The sequence below is a fragment of the Pan paniscus genome, chromosome 7 (genome assembly GCF_029289425.2).
Source record: "Pan paniscus chromosome 7, NHGRI_mPanPan1-v2.0_pri, whole genome shotgun sequence".
Classification (NCBI taxonomy): domain Eukaryota; kingdom Metazoa; phylum Chordata; class Mammalia; order Primates; family Hominidae; genus Pan; species Pan paniscus.
The window spans coordinates 24,788,864-24,808,112 of NC_073256.2; the positions used below are offsets into that span (position 1 = coordinate 24,788,864).

The 19,249-nt window shown below is 40.9% G+C and overlaps 1 protein-coding gene across 2 annotated transcripts in view; it reads right to left on the reverse strand.

The window, feature by feature from the left end:
• Positions 1-19,249, reverse strand: part of PRAG1 (PEAK1 related, kinase-activating pseudokinase 1) — a 71,175-nt gene that overhangs the window by 17,174 nt on the left and 34,752 nt on the right. For both annotated transcript variants that reach the window (XM_034965636.3, XM_034965637.3), the window contains exon 4: positions 5,489-5,646. In XM_034965636.3, the coding sequence (XP_034821527.3) occupies positions 5,489-5,646 (158 nt within the window). The remainder of the gene's footprint in view (positions 1-5,488; positions 5,647-19,249) is intronic.

Consider the following 19,249-nt stretch of genomic DNA (forward strand, 5'->3'; position numbering starts at 1 on the left):
CCCATTAACTATTCCTGCATCAGAGAGGATGAAGGGTGGGGCAGAGGGATGCTTTGGCTTCACATGGACTTGTTCCTCTGAAGGCAAGTTTTGCAATCTCTTGTTTGGTTCCACAGTCAGAGCAGGTTCAACATGAAATGTAGAAGAAAAAACAAAAACAAAAAGCAAAGCAGGCTGGGCTCAGTGACTCATGCCTGCAATCCCAGTACTTTGGTGAGCTGAGGCAGGCGGATCACCTGAGGTCCGGAGTTTGAGGGGCCAACATGGTGAAACCCTGTCTCTACTAAAAATACAAAAATTAGCTGGGCATAGTGGTGTGTGCCTGTAATCCCAGCTACTCAGAAGGCTGAGGCACAATAACCACCTGAGCCTGGAAGTGGAGGTTGCAATGAGCTGAGACTGCACCACTGCACTCCAGCCTTGGTGACCGAGTGAGACTCCATCTCAAAAAAAAAAAAAGCATTTCTTTAAAAGAAACCTTTCCTTTTTCTAAGAAGATAAACGTGTTCTGAAACTGGAAGCAGGTTATTAGCATTTTACAACTGGATGGAAAATGTGGCATTTGTGAGGAGTCTCTCCAGACCACTTAATCATCCCAGGAAACAATAATCAAGATGTGAATGTGATTTACATGCGAAAGAAGAGAAAGCTCTGTCTCACTTTGGAAAACAGGCTCTAAGTACCTCGAATGCCCTGCCTACAGCTCACATGTGGTCCTGGAATTCTGATCTTTCAATCTCCTGTTATAACATAATCATTAATGGTTTTCTTCCGAGTTAGTAAAATTAAAAGTTAATTCAAAGCACTTTCCATGCCGGGCACAGTGGCTCATGCCTGTAATTCTAGCACTTTGGGAGGCTGAGGTGAGCGGATCACTTGAGGTCAGGAGTTTGAGACCAGCCTGGCCAACATGGCGAAACTCGTCTCTACTAAAAATAGAAAAATTAGCCAGGCGTGGTGGCGCGCATGCAGTCCTAGCTGCTGAGGCAGGAGAATTGTTTGAACCCTGGAGGTGGGGCTTCCAGTGAGCAGAGATTGTGCCACTCCAGCCTGGGCAACAGAGCAAGACTCTGTCTCGAAAAAAAAAAGGCACTTTTCAGATGCTGTGACGGAAAAGTAAATTGACATTTTTAGAGGATACTTTGGTAATATTTATTTAAAATACACATGCAGTTTGATATGTCAGTTCCACTTCTTCTAAGGATTTATCTTACAGATTTGCTCACCAAATCATGCCAATGTATGGCACAGAGTCTTACTGTAAGTCTTGCAATGAAATCAACCTAGACATGCATCAGCAAGAGAGGGATTTATAACCAAATCATACAATGAAAAAATAAGCAGCAATTTCAAAAAATGAGGCAGTCCTAGGGGTTCTCATTTGAAAGGCCCCAAGATAAAGTGCAAAAATCTGTAGAACTGAATTTTATATTTCACATATGGATACACGTTTTTGGGATGATACAGAAAAAAATCTTAAAAGTGATGGTAGGAGCTGGGATGGGGTGTCAGAAAACTGACTTTTCATTTTATTCCTTTCTCTGTTGTTTGAATTTTTATAAAAAAAAGTATTAACTTTATTGGAACAATAATAAATTATTTAAAATTCAGTTTAACGGGGAAGGTTTAAATGAAGTTGAAGCTTCACTTCAGTGATATTATAGCTCAGGCCACAGAAAATTTTTTAAAATAAATGTTTTTTTCCTTTGGAGCACTCCCACCCCTCCCCACCCTGTTCCTGGCTTGATTTTTCTCCCGGCACTCGCTGCCTTCTGACCAGTAGCTACTTTACATCTTATCTTTCTTATTGTCTATCTCTCCTACCAGAATGTAAGCCCCTTGAAGGGACTGGGAATTATTTCCATTGCTGAAACTTCAGCATCTAGAATTGTACCCAGCACAGAGTTTGCAATCAACAATATCTATCAAATGAATGACTGCACTAATATACATTTTTTTAAAATTTGCCAGTAGTAGTCAGCTTGTTGAGAAAAACAAGCTGACTGACTACTGTCAATATATTTAATTAGTGTTCTGTATCTCTGGTTTGCCAGCTATAAAAATAAGAATGGTATCACTGCCCTGGTACATGTATTCATGCAAGTGAGAATATCTATATGAACTGTATTTTCAGACTTCTTATCTATTGCTGGTGCCAATGGTTTCAGTTCAACAGAGAACTCTCTAATCTTCTCTAATCTCCGGGCATTCAGAAATATTTGCTGAACTGCTGAACTGAATTGTAATGGTATCCTACATCAAAGAGGGAGATGATCTCAATGAGACATTAGGTTTGCAAATTTACAAGTAACCACTTAAAGCAAAAAGGTCTCTTGATGACCATTTCTGATCATCATTTCCCTCACACATCCAACCATCCATTCCCTTCAAAAACCTTCCCCTTGGCAGCCTTCATGGATCTGTCCTGACACATGCAGTCTGTACCTCCTAAACCAAGCATAAACCAAACAACTGCTTCGACAAATTTTCCTTGCACTGAGTTGACTGGCTGTTCAATTGAATTGGACAAATGGGATAACAGATGCACTGGAGGAATATGTAATCTGATACAAGTATAAAGAGGTGAAATTAACATTGATACAAAAGTGGCATTTTGCCACTGTAACATTTAGAATAAGCACCTGTTTTAAAAATGTAACAAAGTAAGAGATTTCAATTAGCTTTTCCTTATACAACTAAAACCTCCCCCCACCCATAAAACTCAAATCATTAACTTCAGCCATTAACTCTGATAAAAGTATAAAAAGGTGAAGTTAACATTGACACAAAAGTGGCATTTTGCCACTGAAACATTTAGAATAAACACCTGTTTTAAAAATGTAACAAAGTTAGAGATTTCTATTAGGGTTTTCCTTATACAACTAAAACCTTCCCCCCACTCACCCCCCACACCCCTTTCCCCCCCCACCCACCTCCGACATAAAGCATGAATCACTAACTTTAGCCATTAACGCTGATACATTTCCAAGAAGTTTACACAAACTACTATCATGATATGCCCTGGAATGACTTTTTCCTCCATCCATTCAGGCCAGCCTATACTGTGGATGGAAACAGTCAATGAAACGCATAGTTTTCACTAGCAGATTCTTACTGACAAAATAAATGTAGAGTCTAATGGTATCTTTTGGCTTAATGTATAATATTAGAAAGGCAGACACTACATTCAAGTTTCAAAGAACTTCACCGTGAACTAGTTCTGCTTCTATTTGGATCTAATCTCTCAGCTTTGGTACTGCATGCCAAACAGTAACTAAAGTTGCAATGGATAAATATTTCAGTTACAAGATAAAAGTGAGTTAAGGACCCATGGGACTGGAAGATAATTGTGCAATAACAAATCTAAGCTGCCTTGGTAAGCGGTGAGAAGTGAATGAAGGATTTCTCATATTACATGACCAGTAGTTCTGTATATTCTCCAGATTAATGATTAATGTTTAAAAGATGTCAAAAAGAAGAGAGAGAGACAGAGAAAGAGAGAGAGAAAGAGAGAGAGAGAAAGAATGTCATGCCTTTGGTCTCTTGCCAGTTTCAAAACATGGTTCCGGGTACAGAGAGCCATGCCCAGGGGCAGCAGATAGAATGGATGGCTCTCAGGGGCTAGAGTCCAGGGACAAGGTACATATCTTCTTGTTGGTCTGGGAGTCTAAGTTTTGAAATGCATTTCTACTGAACAACTAGCTTGTGATAAAGGAATACCACGGCAATATATTCATTTTAATTCATGTTATTCAGAAATGAACATGAGAAAACGTCTGAATAGGTTTCCCCGTTGAACTCGCAAACCTCCAGCATTGAACTCACAAACCTCCGGCAGCTCTCTGTCTCCCACCTGCACAGATTGCTGTGAGAGCCGTGTACAATTCAGCCCCTGCTTCCCACCAAGCTCATGTCCCATTTCCCCTTGCCGGTGTCTATTGAAGCACGTCAGACTGGTCTCATCCTTCTCCCACGTGCACTGCCATCCCTGTGGCTTTGCTTCTCTTTTATTGTTCTCTAAACCTGGAAAGCCCTCTCCTCCTCACCCCCTCCCTCCCTAATTCTGGCCACATTTCAGATCTGATCTCTAAGTCCCATGTTCTCATAAAGTCTTCCCTAAACCCTCCACCAGCCTTCATTGATTTCTGTCTCTTCTGGAAGCCTTTATAAGAAGCACTCATGTTCTGGGCTGCCCAATATCCTACCGTATCCCATCCACCCATGTACCATGTGTTTTAACCTTATCTTTCCTAGTCAGTTCTTAGGAACCCTGCGAGTGGACGTCATGGTTTACTGGTTCTGGGAAACAAAGTGGTGAAGCCATGAAGTCCAGTTCGCCTGACACCCGCTGGTTGGTGACTGATGGTTCATTGTAGATCACTCCCCAGAACTGGTTACAATCTCCAAAAGAGTGGATCAGAACTAACCAACACAGGGGCTCGTGGTCGAGATGCACTGCCCTCTATGGAATAATCTGCCTTGTTGAATTTGTTATACAATGGGCTGGGAAAAGGAAGAAGATAAGAGCCTAGAAAAATCTACAGAAAAAGAAAATCTGTTGTTGCTACATTCCTCCCAAATCAAGACTAAGATATTTCCTGTTTTTAAGTAAGAACTGTCAGAGGTTTCTCATCAGAACACACCACAGACTGACTTATAACACACTCTTTTGTCTCAGCCAGTACCTATCGTTTAGGTAGAATAATGTTGCTGACAGTAAATTTGCAATGGAACCCTCTACTGTGTCATTGCCTATTGAGAAGAAATATTTCCATAGGAGTGAAAAAGGAAGTCATGTGAGTACAAGTCTAAATCCAACATGCTAATGCAAGTCTAAGAGAAACGCAGGAGAGGACACATACACAAAGAATGCTGAAAGGGTGAGAGGTTTTAAATATGACCCATCCAGGCCACAACTATGGAAAAACAAGAGTTCCTTTTTAGGGACATGCCCAATGGAGGACAGACCCACCCATAGGCCTTAGAGCTTAATCCAAAAAGCAGGCTAGATGGTGGCCTAATGAAGTCTTCATGCTTAATTCAGCAAACATTATGTAAACATCTGCTGCGTCCAGTAAGTGTGTACATGTGGGTACATGCACATGTAGATGCAAAAGAGAGAGAGAGAGAGAAAGAGATAGTGAGAATGTGTGGTTTAGGACCCATCCTGAGGACAGAAGTAAAAAGCAGGCCTGTACACAGATGGCTCATTACCCAAGGAAATAGGAGCCTTTCAACCTCATCTTCCTCCCACCATGTTGCCACGTCCACACTCTTATAATTTGGAGAGGGCAATATGGATGGGCTGGCTTGCCATATATTCAGTAGATAATTGACTTCAACAGCTCCCTGGAAGAGTCTACTTCATTGAGAAAGCAGGACCAAGACAGTAGTCCTTGCTCAGCCCTTCCAATCCCGCAAGCAACGCAGGACTGGTCTTGAAGGTCCAGGAGAATCTAAGCCTCTCCGTCAAGGTCAAGTTTGTTACCTCCATCGCTGCAGGTCCTGGAGTCTGAGGCCAGGCTGTCCGTGGAGCCGGTGGTGAAGCTGACGTGGACACCCCTGAAGGATGGGCTGAGGCTTTCTGCAGAGCCCTGGCTCACTTTTTCCAGATCAGAGCTGCTCTTGTTCATTTTTAGAAGGTGCCTGGAAAAGGTAGGAACAAACAATACAAATAACTCATTCGATTTCCATTCAGAAAGCAGGCTGATGGATCATGAACTTACCATGCTCTTGAAACCTGGCCAATGTCAGCAAGTTTATTAAAAGAAAAAAAAAAAGATTTTGGGGAGACAGTAGAGGTTCTCTTCTGAGTTCTTATGTGCATGAATGACAGGAGACTTCCAGAGTGTGGTTAGGAGAAGCGAGTCTATTAAATTTAAACAAGCACCAAAATTCTTACATGGAAGGAATTGCCTTCATATTCTCACCCCATCTGCCAAAACAGTTGTGTCACCTATTATATCCTGTGTAAAATCTCTACAAAGAAAAATAAAGATATTATCATACACACCAATGTATAGAGATATACAGATATTGGGTTGTTTTTGCAAGATCCCAGGACAAATGAATTGCAAACTAGGCCTTTACAAGTGAGATTTCTTTTTTTACCTGGTACTCTTTTGCCAAAGCTTCAAAGGGTCTAGATTGTTTCTTGGAATTAAGGAAAACTTTAAATGTGAACCAGACTTCCAGTGACATGCTTAGATAGAAACAAGTTGATATAACCCTTTTTCCAGAACAATGGAACCAACCTTTTGCTTTTCTGTGAAATCTTTCGTTGCATCTCTAAATAGCATCACCAACAGATCAAGGACAGAAATACCAACTTCAAGAGAAAAACACTCACATTGGAGAAAACAGTTCTATTATTAGGTTGGGTGTTTAGCTTATTGATTTCTCCTTCCCACTTTCCAAGGGCCACATGAATATTCATTTCTGATCTGACATTCTCACCATGAAGGGAGACAGATCACACCAGGTCCAGCTCTTTCCCTGCTGGTGGAAACCCACATTTGTCTGAACTGATATTTCCTGATGACATTCCTGTTCCTTCTACGGCAGATCCATATCTCAATATCTGCTATGGGAAATACACAATACAGTACTGATTTGGCATCAGAACTGCCTTATTTAATGCGCATGACCTTACGGTCAAGAATTTATTGGCTGTTCTTTGTGTTCAACATTGCCAGGCCCTGTTTTAATTTTCATAGTCACAGGAATCCCCTGTGTATCAACAGGAGGGTTTAAAGTTTGTTCGCTACCACAAAAAGTGCTCCTTGAAAACACGTCCCTCTCCTCACTCCCAACCCTTAGAATCGTACTTTTAAACTGTGTTAAAGCTGTCAAAAAAAAAATGTGACAGTGAAGGCAACATTATGACTAATCTTCATCTTTGTATCTCAGTATCGCTGTGGGAACCTTGGAAATATCACTTCCTTAGGAAATGCTATGGCAGTAGCTGATCCTTGCCTAATCTCCTGGCAAAATAAAATCAAAGACAGTTTCATACAATATTCTTATATCCACATCAGATCTATCACTAATAGTTTTCTCCAAGGGAAGCCAGGATATGAAGTCATGCATAACAACTCCTCAGTCTAGGAGAGAAGCCAGAGCCAGCTCTGTGGCTATCCCCTACTTTGCCCCTTCCAAAGTGGTTTCTAGAGTTTCTTGGTCTTCAGGCCCAGAAAATCACTAAGGGAGAAACTACAGCACCATGGCTACAGAGCTGGCACAGCTTCCCACTCCACAAACTTCATGAAATGTATGTAAATAGACAAAACCAAAAAATACATAAACATGTGTATGTATGAGCATATATATATATATTCATATACATATGCACACACACACACACATACTTATTTAAAGTAACAGCCAAGATTAAAAGAAAGAACAATTCTCAGGTGCCAGATACAAAGAGGGAACTCCACACACAGGGAGTACAAGGGATCCTTCAATACTAAGCGTATGTTTACTACAGATTTCAGTAGACGCACTTTATCAGGCTAAGGATGTTTATTTCTATTTCAAGTTTTCTAAGGTTTTGTATTTCAAAATCATTTTTGGCTATTAGGGTTTATTAAATGCCTTTTCTACATCTATGGGAAAAAAATCGTATCATGTTTCTCCTTTACTCTGTGAATGTGATGAGTTATGTTAATAGCTTTTCTTAATTAAGCCATCCTTGCACATGTTGTATGAACTTATTTTACTACACATTGCTGGATTCAGTTTTACTCATATTTAGTTTAAGATTTTTACATTTACATTCAAATAGAGGCTAGCCCATAATTTTTCTTTCTTGTCCTGTCCTTGTCCAATTTGGATATAAAGGTTAAAATAGAATTATAAAATGACGGCCAGATACGGTGGCTCCCTCCTGTAATCCCAGCACTTTGGGAGGTCAAGGCGGGCAGATCACTTGAGGTCGGGAGTTCAAGACCGGCCTGGCCAACAGGCCAACCCCATCTCTACTAATAATACAAAAATTAGCCAGGCATAGTGGCCTGCGCCTGTAATCCCAGCTACTTGGGAGACTGAGGCAGTAGAATCGCTTGAACCAAGGAGGTGGAGGTTGCAGTGAGCCGAGATGGTGCCACTGCACTCCAGCCTGGGTGACAGAGTGAAACTGTGTCTCAAAAAAAAGAAAAAGAATTATAAAATGAATTAGGTAACTTTCACTTTTTCAATTATCTCATGTAATTTTTTTTTTTTTTTTTTTTGAGATGGAGTCTTGCTCTGTTGCCCAGGCTGGAGTGCAGTGGCACCATCTTGGCTCATGCAAGCTACGCCTCCCGGGTTCACGCCATTCTCCTGCCTCAGCCTCCCGAGTAGCTGGGACTACAGGAGGCGCCCACCACCACGCCCTGCTAATTTTTTTGTATTTTTAGTAGAGACGGGGTTTCACCGTGTTAGCCAGGATGGTCTCGACCCCCTGATCTCGTGATCTGCCCGCCTCGGCCTCCCAAAGTGCTGGGATTACAGGAGTGAGCCACCGCGCCCGGCCTTATCTCAGGTAATTTTTATAAGAGAAACATTATGTGTTCTCTGAAAGATTGCGAAAACTACCCTGTAAAACCATCAAGGACCAGTTGCTGTATAAATGAGATCAGTAAAGATCTGGTTCTGATAAATCTAGGACCAACATTTCCAGGACACAGACCCAAGAAACAGACTGGAGGATTAACAAGTCAATTCATGGTACTTACACCAGCTATTTATGATGTGAAGAAAAAAAGAAAGTAGAGCCATATCTCATACCATGTAGAAACACGAATTTTCAACAGAAAACAAACACCCATTAAATTTTAAATTCATCAGAAAAAATAACGGGAAAACTTTATGAACTTGGGGTAGGAAATAATTTTTAAAATAAGGGCTAAAAAATAGCAATATAAAGAAAAAGATAAATCTAACTACTTTAAAATTTAAAACTTCTGCCTCATAACATAAAAGTCACCATTAAAAAGTGAAAAAAAGCAAACCTTGGAGTGGCCAACTCACATCTTTGCAACCCGCATTACTAATAAAGTACTGGTATGCAGAATGAAAAAGAGTGCCTATAAATCTAAGAAACAGACAAATGACCCCATTTTTAAAATGCAAATGAACAGGCAACTCACAAATGAAACAAGAAAGGCCACTCAACACATGAAAAGATTATTAAAATTATGAATGATCAGATTGTAAATAAAACAAGATTTCATTTCATACCCATCAGATCAGACTGGCAACGTCAGATTTTGTTAAAGATACAGGGAAATAGGAACTCTCTCACACTGTTTGTGAGACTGTAGATTGGTAAACTCACACACAGGACAACAATGTGATGAATCTTGTAAAGTTAAATACACACATTCCTATAATCCAGTCACTCCATTTTTGGGTATATGTCCTTAAGCAATGTTACCTAAATAACTAGTAATGAATGAATGGCTAAGTCACTTGAGTGGGTCACTAGCAGTTTACTGACCAGCAGTTTATTTTAACAAAACAGAACAGAACAGAAAATATGAAAATACATAGAAAGGATTTGTGAAACTTTGTTTTGTAAAACTTTTGTTTCAGATGTGTGTTTGTTGGGTCATGATATTAATGTTTCTTATTGTGGGTCATGGTTTTTAAAAAAGGTTAAAAATTACTGCTCTAGAATATGAGTCAACAAACTTTTCCTTAAAGGGCCAGATGGTAAATATTTTAGGCTCGTGGACCATAAGGGTTCTGTTGCAACTACAGAACTCTGCTGTTGTAGCTGGAAAGCCACCATAGAAATTAGTGGCATGTTTTCTAATAAAGCTTTATTTACAAAAACAGATGTCTTGCATGTGGGCAATCAGTTACTGGCTGGTCTTGACCAGCCTTGTCCAATAGAATTATAACGCAAGCCATATATGTAATTTTAAGTTTTCTGGTAACCACATTTAAAAAATGTAAAATAAATGGGAAAAAATAACTTTAGTAATATATTTTATTTAACATAATGTATTCAAAATATTGTCATTTTAATCAGTAATCAGTATAACCTATATCAATTATTAATGATATATTCCATATGTGTTTTTCATCCTAAGTCCTTAAAATGTGGCATGCATTTTATATTTACTCACATTGCAATTCTGACTAACCACATTTTAAGCTAGTGGCTACCATACTGTGCAGTACAGAGCTGGAGAAACTCTTATAAGTGGAGAAAGGTGTTCACAACGTTACAAATAGCAAATAACCTTGTAAACTGTTGAACGGTGCTTCCACAAAGGAATGAAAACATGGTGGTATAGTCTTTTGGTGGGATACTTTATAGCAGTAGAAAAAAATGAACTGGATTTTAGGGTAGCAATATGAAGAAATATTTTTAAATGCTGAGTATTAAAAGTAATTTACAAAAGGCTCAAGTAAAATGTGATGCCATTTGTATAGAGATTAAAAACATATAAGGATATATACATGTTTTATGGAGCACATAATAAAATGTAAATGATACTCATCAACTTCAAGACAGTGATTGCTCTGGGTAGCAATGGGAGGTTGAAATGGGAATTGGATAGGGAGGGATCTTCCACAGTAGCAGTAACATTTTATTTTTAAAAAATCTAAAGCAAATGGCAAAATGTTAATATTTGAAAAATCTTAGGGAACACCTGCAGGTCAGTTAAATTATTATCTGAACTTCACTGCATGCTTGGAATATTTGATACACTAAAAATGAAAATTTCTAGTGAGAAAGCAAATCACAGGGCCTGAATGAGGCAGGGGGTGGCTGCTCCTGTTGATCTGTTGTTGCGCCTCTGGGAGGCAAGCAACACACAAAATAACACAGTGGGATTTCCATCAGACCCCTCAGTGGGAACAGGCAGTCTCAACGAGGGTTGGTTCCACCACAGAGCACCCCTGTGGCTGGAAACAGTTGCATCATAGACCTAACTACTCTTTTAAGACTTGGGAGTTAATTCTTCTGTCTATAGTTACTATAGCAGAAGTCACTGCTGTCAAAACTCTCATCAAGTGAATGCAGACAAAATTAGTCTATCCCTGTGATTACAGGATAAATTATCCGCAGGGTGTGTGTGTGTGTGTGTGTGTGTGTGTGTGTGTGTGTGTGTGTGTTAGGGAGGAAGGGAGCCTCCCAAAGTGGACTTTGGTAAATCTTAGTTTCTAAGCCACAAGTGGAATTTTCATGGCTTTTGGGATCTAACCGCTTCTTCTTTATTGGAAAAGCTTGAGAAATCCAGCTTCCTGCCAGGTCGCTAAAACCCAACAGGTGACCAGGCATCGTGGCCCAAGCCTGTAATCCCAGCACTTTAGGAGGCCGAGGTGGGAGGATCACTTGAGCCTGGAAGTTTGAGACCAGCCTAAGCAACATAGTGAGACCCTGTCTCTACAAAAAAAAAAAAAAAAGAAAGAAAGAAAAAGAAAATCAGAAATCAGTAGGCATTTGGAATGCTCAGTTGTAAATGGGGATATAACAGGTCTTCCAAAACACACGTAGGTGACCCTTTTGCTTAATAGCAAAATCTTAAGGCTGGGCACAGTGGCTCACACTTGTAATCCCAGCACTTTGGGAGGCAGAGGCGGGTGGATCACTTGAGGCCAGGAGTTCGAGACCACCCTGGCCAACATGGTGAAACCCCACCTCCACTAAAAACAAACCAAAAAATTAGCCAAGCACGTTGGTGTATGCCTGTAGTCCCAGCTACTCAGGAGACTAAGGCAGGAGAATCGCTCAAACCCGGGAGGCGGAGGTTGCAGTGAGCTGAGATGGCACCACTGCACTCCAGCCTGGGTGACAGAGCGAGACTCTGTCTCAAAAATAAAATAAAATAAAACCTTAGGACTGATGACTCTTTCTTATGAACTGCATTAAAAAGCATCCGGCCTGGAAACCTGTGCAATCTGTACTTTTTGAGAATTGCCACTTTAATTAGGGCATGAGCAAAACCACATCAAATTAAAAAATGAACAGGAAGCTTGCCATCAAAGCACAGACTTACAATCAAGTTGTTTGGGTCTTTACACTGTGTGTAAAATAGACTTCTTAAGAATCCCTGGAAAAGGCTTACTATTGCAATGGTGACTTTTCTGAGCCCTAAAGGATTGTTCTATCAGATGTGAGGCCAAATGACAATGAGTGTACTCAATGCGGTATAGCAAGACTACTTAGCCTTTTTTAAAGGCACTTTTCCCTCATTAATAATAATTTGATCTGTCTTTCACAAAACTGGTGCAAACCATCTGCAAAATACTTCCATGGACAAAAACCTCATACTCCAGTCTTTTCTGTCTGGTTGGTGAATAACATTCTTATCATCTACAGTGAGAGTACAGTCTCCACAGATGTCTTCACTCACGTAGTGTGATAAAAGACGTCTTGTGCTTAACCTCAAACTTCCTTTCTGCCTCCCACTGATGATTACATACAGTCCAGGCAGGCAGGGTGAAAGGTACAGGCCAGTGGCACGGTGTCCTCAGAGCCCCAGCCCTGCAGCTGCTGCCCAGTGTTTTGAGAATAGCTTTTCCCTCCATTGTCCTTAGAGAGAGGTCTTGCCAGAGTGGTCTCCATACTATGTTGGTGGAAAGCTGGAAAAAAAGACTCCAGCCGGAAGAGCCATCTGCTAGACTTCCTCATTCGTAGGAACAAGCCTCATCTAAAAATACCCCCGAAGCTTTCAGAATGAGAGCTTTCAGAATGCCCACAATCCTTAACGGATGCGGGGCCCCAGTGTGCAGCAGAGAGTGAATCTCACACTTTCCATGGCTGTTAAAATCCTCATATGACAGCAATATTCAAAGTGTGATTGAGGCCAATTTTCATTCTCACTGCCCCTGACTTTTGTTTGGTTCACATGCATTTGGCCGAGAGCTTTCTGCCACTGGAGCGGAATCTTTGAAAACCCACACAGTGCCAGCATGCAGTTTCAGACTGGCTCTCTAAATCCCAGCAGGCATTCACACCGCTGGCTCTTGGGATTGGTCAAATACACTAGTAAGTTTAGTAATGATCTGGAGAAGATCTAAAGGAAAGTTTTAGAGCATCAAATAAATGTTCTGAAAGCAAGAACAAGTTTTTAAACAGTCTATACATGTTTTTTCAGTTACGAAGAAGAAAGGAAAAGACTGGTTTTAAACTCAAACAACCAATAATTGTCTCAAAGACTGAGAACCTCTTACCATTCTAGACTCGGGCCCGTAGTGCTGTCCTCATCAGTGAGGCCTCCCCGGCCTTGTGACTAGCTGGGACAGTGACTTCAGGTTCCCAGGGGGCAGCCCTTGGGTGTGAAGAGCCAGCTTCAGAGGCAGCCGGAATGCTTCTCCAGGCTGCTGTGAATTCACCAGCTCAGAGCTCTCTGTTTCCCCTCAGTTCCTCTCTGACTTTTCTATAAAATGCACTTCCTGCAAAAGCACAGGAAAACAGAGACGGCTCTGCCTCTCTGACCTGCAGCTTTCAATCTCCAATTGTCTTATTTGGCTCCATGATTCAAAGCAATTCAAATATGCTCTAAACTACATTAAGTTTCTCTTCATTTATTCTCTACTATTTAGCCACTTACTAAAGTCAAAATCATTAAGCAATTCGAGTTTTCTTGGTGGATAAGAACACTCTGTTTTTAACTTATCATATGCCTGTGTTAACTGCAGTGGATCTTCCTCCTTGTCTATCCTGAATACCTTTCCCAGGCTTTTCAGCATTAAGCCTACTCTGTGCCAAGCGCTGTTAGGTGTTGGGGATACAATGGTTAACAGAGCTGACAAGATCCCTGTGCTTGAACAAACCTGCAGACCTAGAAGAGAAATATTTATCAAGCTCCTCTAGTGAGAGATCAATTCACATCTTTTTTTTTTTATTTTTTGAGGCAAAGTCTCACTCTGTCACCCAGGCTGGAGTGCAGCGGCATGATCTCAGCTCACTACAACCTCTGTCACCCAGGCTGGAGTGCAGTGGCGTGATCTTGGCTCACTACAACCTCTGCCTCCCCGGTTCAAGAGATTCTCATGCTTCAGCCTCCCATGTGGCTGGGACTACAGGTGCATGCCACCACACCCGGTTAAGTTTTGTATTTTTAATAGAGACACGGTTTCTCCATGTTGGCTAGGCTGGTCCCGAACTCCTGAGCTGAAGTAATCCACCTACCTCAGCCTTTCAAAGTGCTGGGATTATAGGCATGAGCCACCACACCCAGCAATTCACATCTTCAGAGAATATTTGCAACCTTGGTAAAAACACCCTGACTCAAAATCTTTGTAAAATACTGTTCTCATAATGATGGACGATCCTGAAAGAGTCCTACCTGGCACTCCCATAAGGATTCTCTCTAGCTTAGCCACCATGTTGGATTGACTCAGGTCCTCTGTAGTGACAGAAACACGCATCTCAAATTTTCTTTGACAATCTCAATTTCAAATATTCCCCATAGTCTATTCATTCCATTGTACACATTCCAACACATTCCTAGGCTTCTGGTTTAGAAAACAAAGTATCATCATTTTGGTTAACATACTGCTATTTCCCCTCCTAAATCCTCTGTTCCAAGCAGGCTCGTCTTTGTCCTCTGATTGTCTCCAAAGCACCAAAGTGCTCCTTCTCTTCTCCTAACTGTGGCTCAGAGGAAATGCTCCTCTCTCCCTTTCAAACCATCTCCATCCTCAAAACCCAGCATCAGTTTCACTTACCTACAAATTCCTCCCAAACTATTTCAGTCTTCTCTGACCCTTCTCATCCTTCTGTAACACACTGCACTGAGTCTGAATCACATCACTGAGAATTTGGTTATAATCCTGATTAAATTTTTCTAACTGTTTGATGTGAAATAGGCTTGTAACCGTTCCAAAATTATAAATGGTTTGAGGAGCTGTGTCACAGTTGAGACGTGCTGGAACACAGAGTCATTATTAAACAGTTCTTGATTAAGTTTATCTGCCTCTGTTTTGAGGCCACAGTGGCATCTGGGAGAATAAATGTTTCCTTTAAGAAAGAATTACACTTGCCCAGCAAAACTTGCAAAAGGCAGGAACACAGAGCAACTGATAACCATCAAGAATACCAGATTCAATAGCTGAAACTTTCTCATATCTACTAGGTTGGTGCAAAAGTAATTGTGGTTTTTGCCATTAGTACAAAATACACCTGTTCTAAAATATTCTGAATTTTCACAAATCTTGTAGTTTTTAAATGCTTTTTTATCCAGAAGATAGGATGAGAAAGGCAGATAACTAAGCTGGGGAGGTTTCTATTATTTATCTATTTACCTATTTATTTATTTATTTATTTATTTATTTTTTGAGACAGAGTCTCGCTCTGTCACCCAGGCTGGAGTGCAGTGGCATCATCTCGCCTCACTGCAAGATCTGCCTCCCGGGTTCATGCCATTCTCCTGTCTCAGCCTCCTGAGTAGCTGGTACTACAGGCGCCCGCCACCTCGCCCGGCTAATTTTTTCATATTTTTAGTAGAGACGGGGTTTCACTGTGTTAGCCAGGATGGTCTCGATCTCCTGACCTCGTGATCCACCTGCCTCGGCCTCCCAAAGTGCTGGGGTTACAGGCATGAGCCACCACACCCGGCCGGTTTCTATTATTTTTATCGTTGGAGCTTTTTGATGAAGATGCTAAGGGAGCTATTTTGCAAATGCCTAAATGCCAGCTGAAAAAACTGATAGGGCCAATCTTCTCTGGGGGCATGTTTTCCGCCCGCTGATTTATTAGCATGCATAAATATAGGAAATCAGTTTCATATTTGGTCAGATGACCTCTGTGGTCCCCATGGTGCAGGCCTGTTAATTTGCATTTTCAGTTAATGCACTAGTGACTCTTCTGGAGCTCTACAAGTTTAAAAGCCCTTTGTTTTAACTTCATATTCAGTAGAAACCATTTAACACAGGATAAAGTCATAGTTACATTAAAAGATAGGAAAATACACACACACAGACACACACACACACACACACATACCACACAAACACACATACATGCAGACACACACACATTTTGGTTACTAGTTGGTTTCAGTCAAGGATAAAAATTCTTAAATTGGTCAGATGGAAGTGTACCCTGATTATATACAGATATACTTTAGCATGAGAGATAGAAACATTTTTTTAAAGATGACAATTCAGATTTCAGAAAAGCAAGTCTTTTATTTGTGGCCCCAGCCTACATAGTTGTGGACTTTTCCAAAGAAGTGCTGGGCTGCCTGGTGCAGGAGTGAGGATGGCAGATGTTTGGGGGTATCCAGGTGCGGAGGTTTCAGCTGAGGCTGCAGACAGGGAGATGGAGCTGCTGATGAGCAGGTAAGAGAGTGATGAAGAACTCATAGCTTGGCTCCATCACCCTTGTACACTACACTTTCATCTCTAAAATGATCACCTAAGAACAACGTGTTCCAACTCATGGCCTGGAAAGTCAAGGAGGAAACTCACATCTGTTCACACAAGAGGAGCAGATGGGAAGAAAAGGAGATGAAAAGAGAAAAAGTGGGAACTAAAGACAGAATAACTGCAATCCACAAAAGGGCCTCTCTGACCAGCTGCCTTGCCTATAGGCAAGCACAGTATCCCAGGGCCCTCAGGAGCTACTGGGAAGAACAATGATGCTAGCAGTTGAATAACTTCCTAGATGGATTTCAGAGTCACCAAGGATGGTCAATGATGTGGTGGTTAAGAACATGAACACTGGTGCTTCACGGCCTGGGTTTGGGTGCTGACTCACCGCTTACTGGCTGTGTGTTTTGGAAAAGGCCCTTAATCTCTCTCTGTTTCAGCTTCCCATCTATAAAATGTGGATAATGACAATACATATCTCATGCAGTTATTAGAAAGATTCAATGAGTTAATATTTATAAACTGCTAAAAACAGCACCACGTACATAGAAAGTGCTCGTTAAATGGATGGATGGATGGGTGCATGGATGGATGGATGAATAGATCAATGGATGGATAAACAGGCAAACAGAGGACTTCTGCAGTCTCCAGTAAACTGATGTATTAGTTTGTTCTCTATTGCTATAAAGAAATACCTGGGACTGGGTGATGTATAAAGAAAAGAGGTTTAATTGCCTCATGGTTCCACAGGCTGTGCAGGAAGCAAGATGTTGGCATATGGTGGGCTTCTGGGTAGGCCTCATGAAATTTAAAAACATGGCAGAAGGCAAATGGGGAGTCAGCACTTCACATGGCAAGAGTAGGAGGAAGAGAGTGAGGGAAGTGCCACACACTCTTTTGAACAACCAGATCTCATGAGAACCCTATCATGAGAACAGCACCAAAGGGGGAAATCCGCTCCCATGGTCGAATCACCTCCCACCAGACCCCATCTCCAATACTGGGGATTATAATTCAACATGAGATTTAGGTGGGGACACAGATCCAAGCCATATGACTGAGTAATTCTTTTTGCTATCGATAGAAGCAGAAATCTTCAGATAGTCTAGAGGTTCACCCTACTTTGATGTCTCTAACTTACTACAACATTTAAAAGATCTGCAAGGAAAGATAAATAGAATGATGCTTTGAGGACATGCATTATTCTGAAATCATGAGAAAGAGTTGATTTGTCCATTGAGCAGACCTCATTTTGAATTTGTGTGTTCAAGAACTAGGTAATTTATAGTATAGCCCCAGATCCAGGAGTTGACATATTCCTCAGCTAATCAGGTTGCTTAGCTCTATCACTTCGCTTTCAGTATATAAAGATCTAGAAAGAGAACAACCTATTTTATTACATCAGCCTGCCTTCCCCTTGCAAAAAAGAATCTCCCATGAGTACCCTTAGCCTCCTAGAACTTTCCTTTCTCCCTTCACACCATCTCCTCATCCCCCAGCACACATCTACCTCTGGTGTTTGGTTAAACAAAAACACTAGTGAGTTGTTACCCACTTGGGAGTCACTGCAGTTCTGGGCTTGATCGAATCCTATTGAAATCCCACTAAGATCACCTGTGCCTGACCAGAATCTTTGTGTTTCTAGACTAATGGTTTTGGTGACATTGCTTTCAGAATTCTCAGACCCTAATTTTCTTGATTTGGTGAATATTTCAAATTCACTTTGTTGAACCAGCTTCAGTGTATTTTATACTAGACTTCATTTCTACCCTTCTAGCTTGGGAGGTTATTTGGACCAAAGCTCTTAGGATGAGCTACTTCCCCATTCTTCACGCTGGGGCAGCCTTTTGCCCAATAAGGAGCAGACACCATCACAGGTTCTCTCCACACTCCCTGATCAATTCTTCACTCTCTTATCCGCATCTCAACAGGTCCAGCTCTCTGTCTTCAGACTCAGTTGACCTCCCCATTCTGGATATCCCCCAGCATTTTCCATCCTCATTCCTGTACCAGGCAGCCCAGTGCTTCTCCAGGAAAGTCCACAACTATGCAGGTTGGGGCCACAGTTAATTCATACTACCTCTCAGGGCTCCCTGGTAATGCTTGTACTTGACCCAAATCAGCTGTTCCAAGCATTCATCACTTTTATTCATCTTCTTAGTCACCATACTCATCTCTCTCAAGTAAGTCCTCTATTTCTCCATGACTCACAGTTTCTCTTCCTGTTAGTTCTTAAGTGCAGAGAAGTGAGATGATCATATGCCTAATTAATGACACATTTTTACATTGGTCTGCATTATTTTAGTTTTTCCCTTCATCTCTACCTCTACTCTAATTTGCCACTTTCCCAATATCTCACTTCTAGGTATACACACTATATTTGGTATACCTGTATGTTTGTTTTATATCTTGAGTTTTTCTTTGAATAACGATTTTGTACTTGCTTACAAAAAATCCATTTTAGCTTTAAGGGCATACATAAGCTGAAGGTGAAGGGAAGGAAGAAAATATTCCATGCAAATAATAACCAAAAGAGAGAAGAGATGGCAATACTTATATGAGATAAAATAGACTCCAAGTCAAAAATGGTTACAAGAGACAAAGAAGGGGATCATTTAAAAATAAAGGGGGTGATTTATCAAGAGGACACAACAATTGTAAATACATATGTACAAACAAAGTATCTAAATATAAAAAGCAAATATTAATGAACATAAAAGAAGAAATAGATAGCAGTATAATGATAGTAGGAGACTTCAACACCTCATTTTCAACAATGTGATAGATCAACCAGACAGAAAATTAATAAATACTGAACTGGAATTAAGCTTTAGACCAAATGGACCTAAAAAGCATATATAGAACTTTCCATATAACAGCAGCATTCTTCTCTAGCACACATGGAACTTTTTCCAGGATAGACCATATGTTG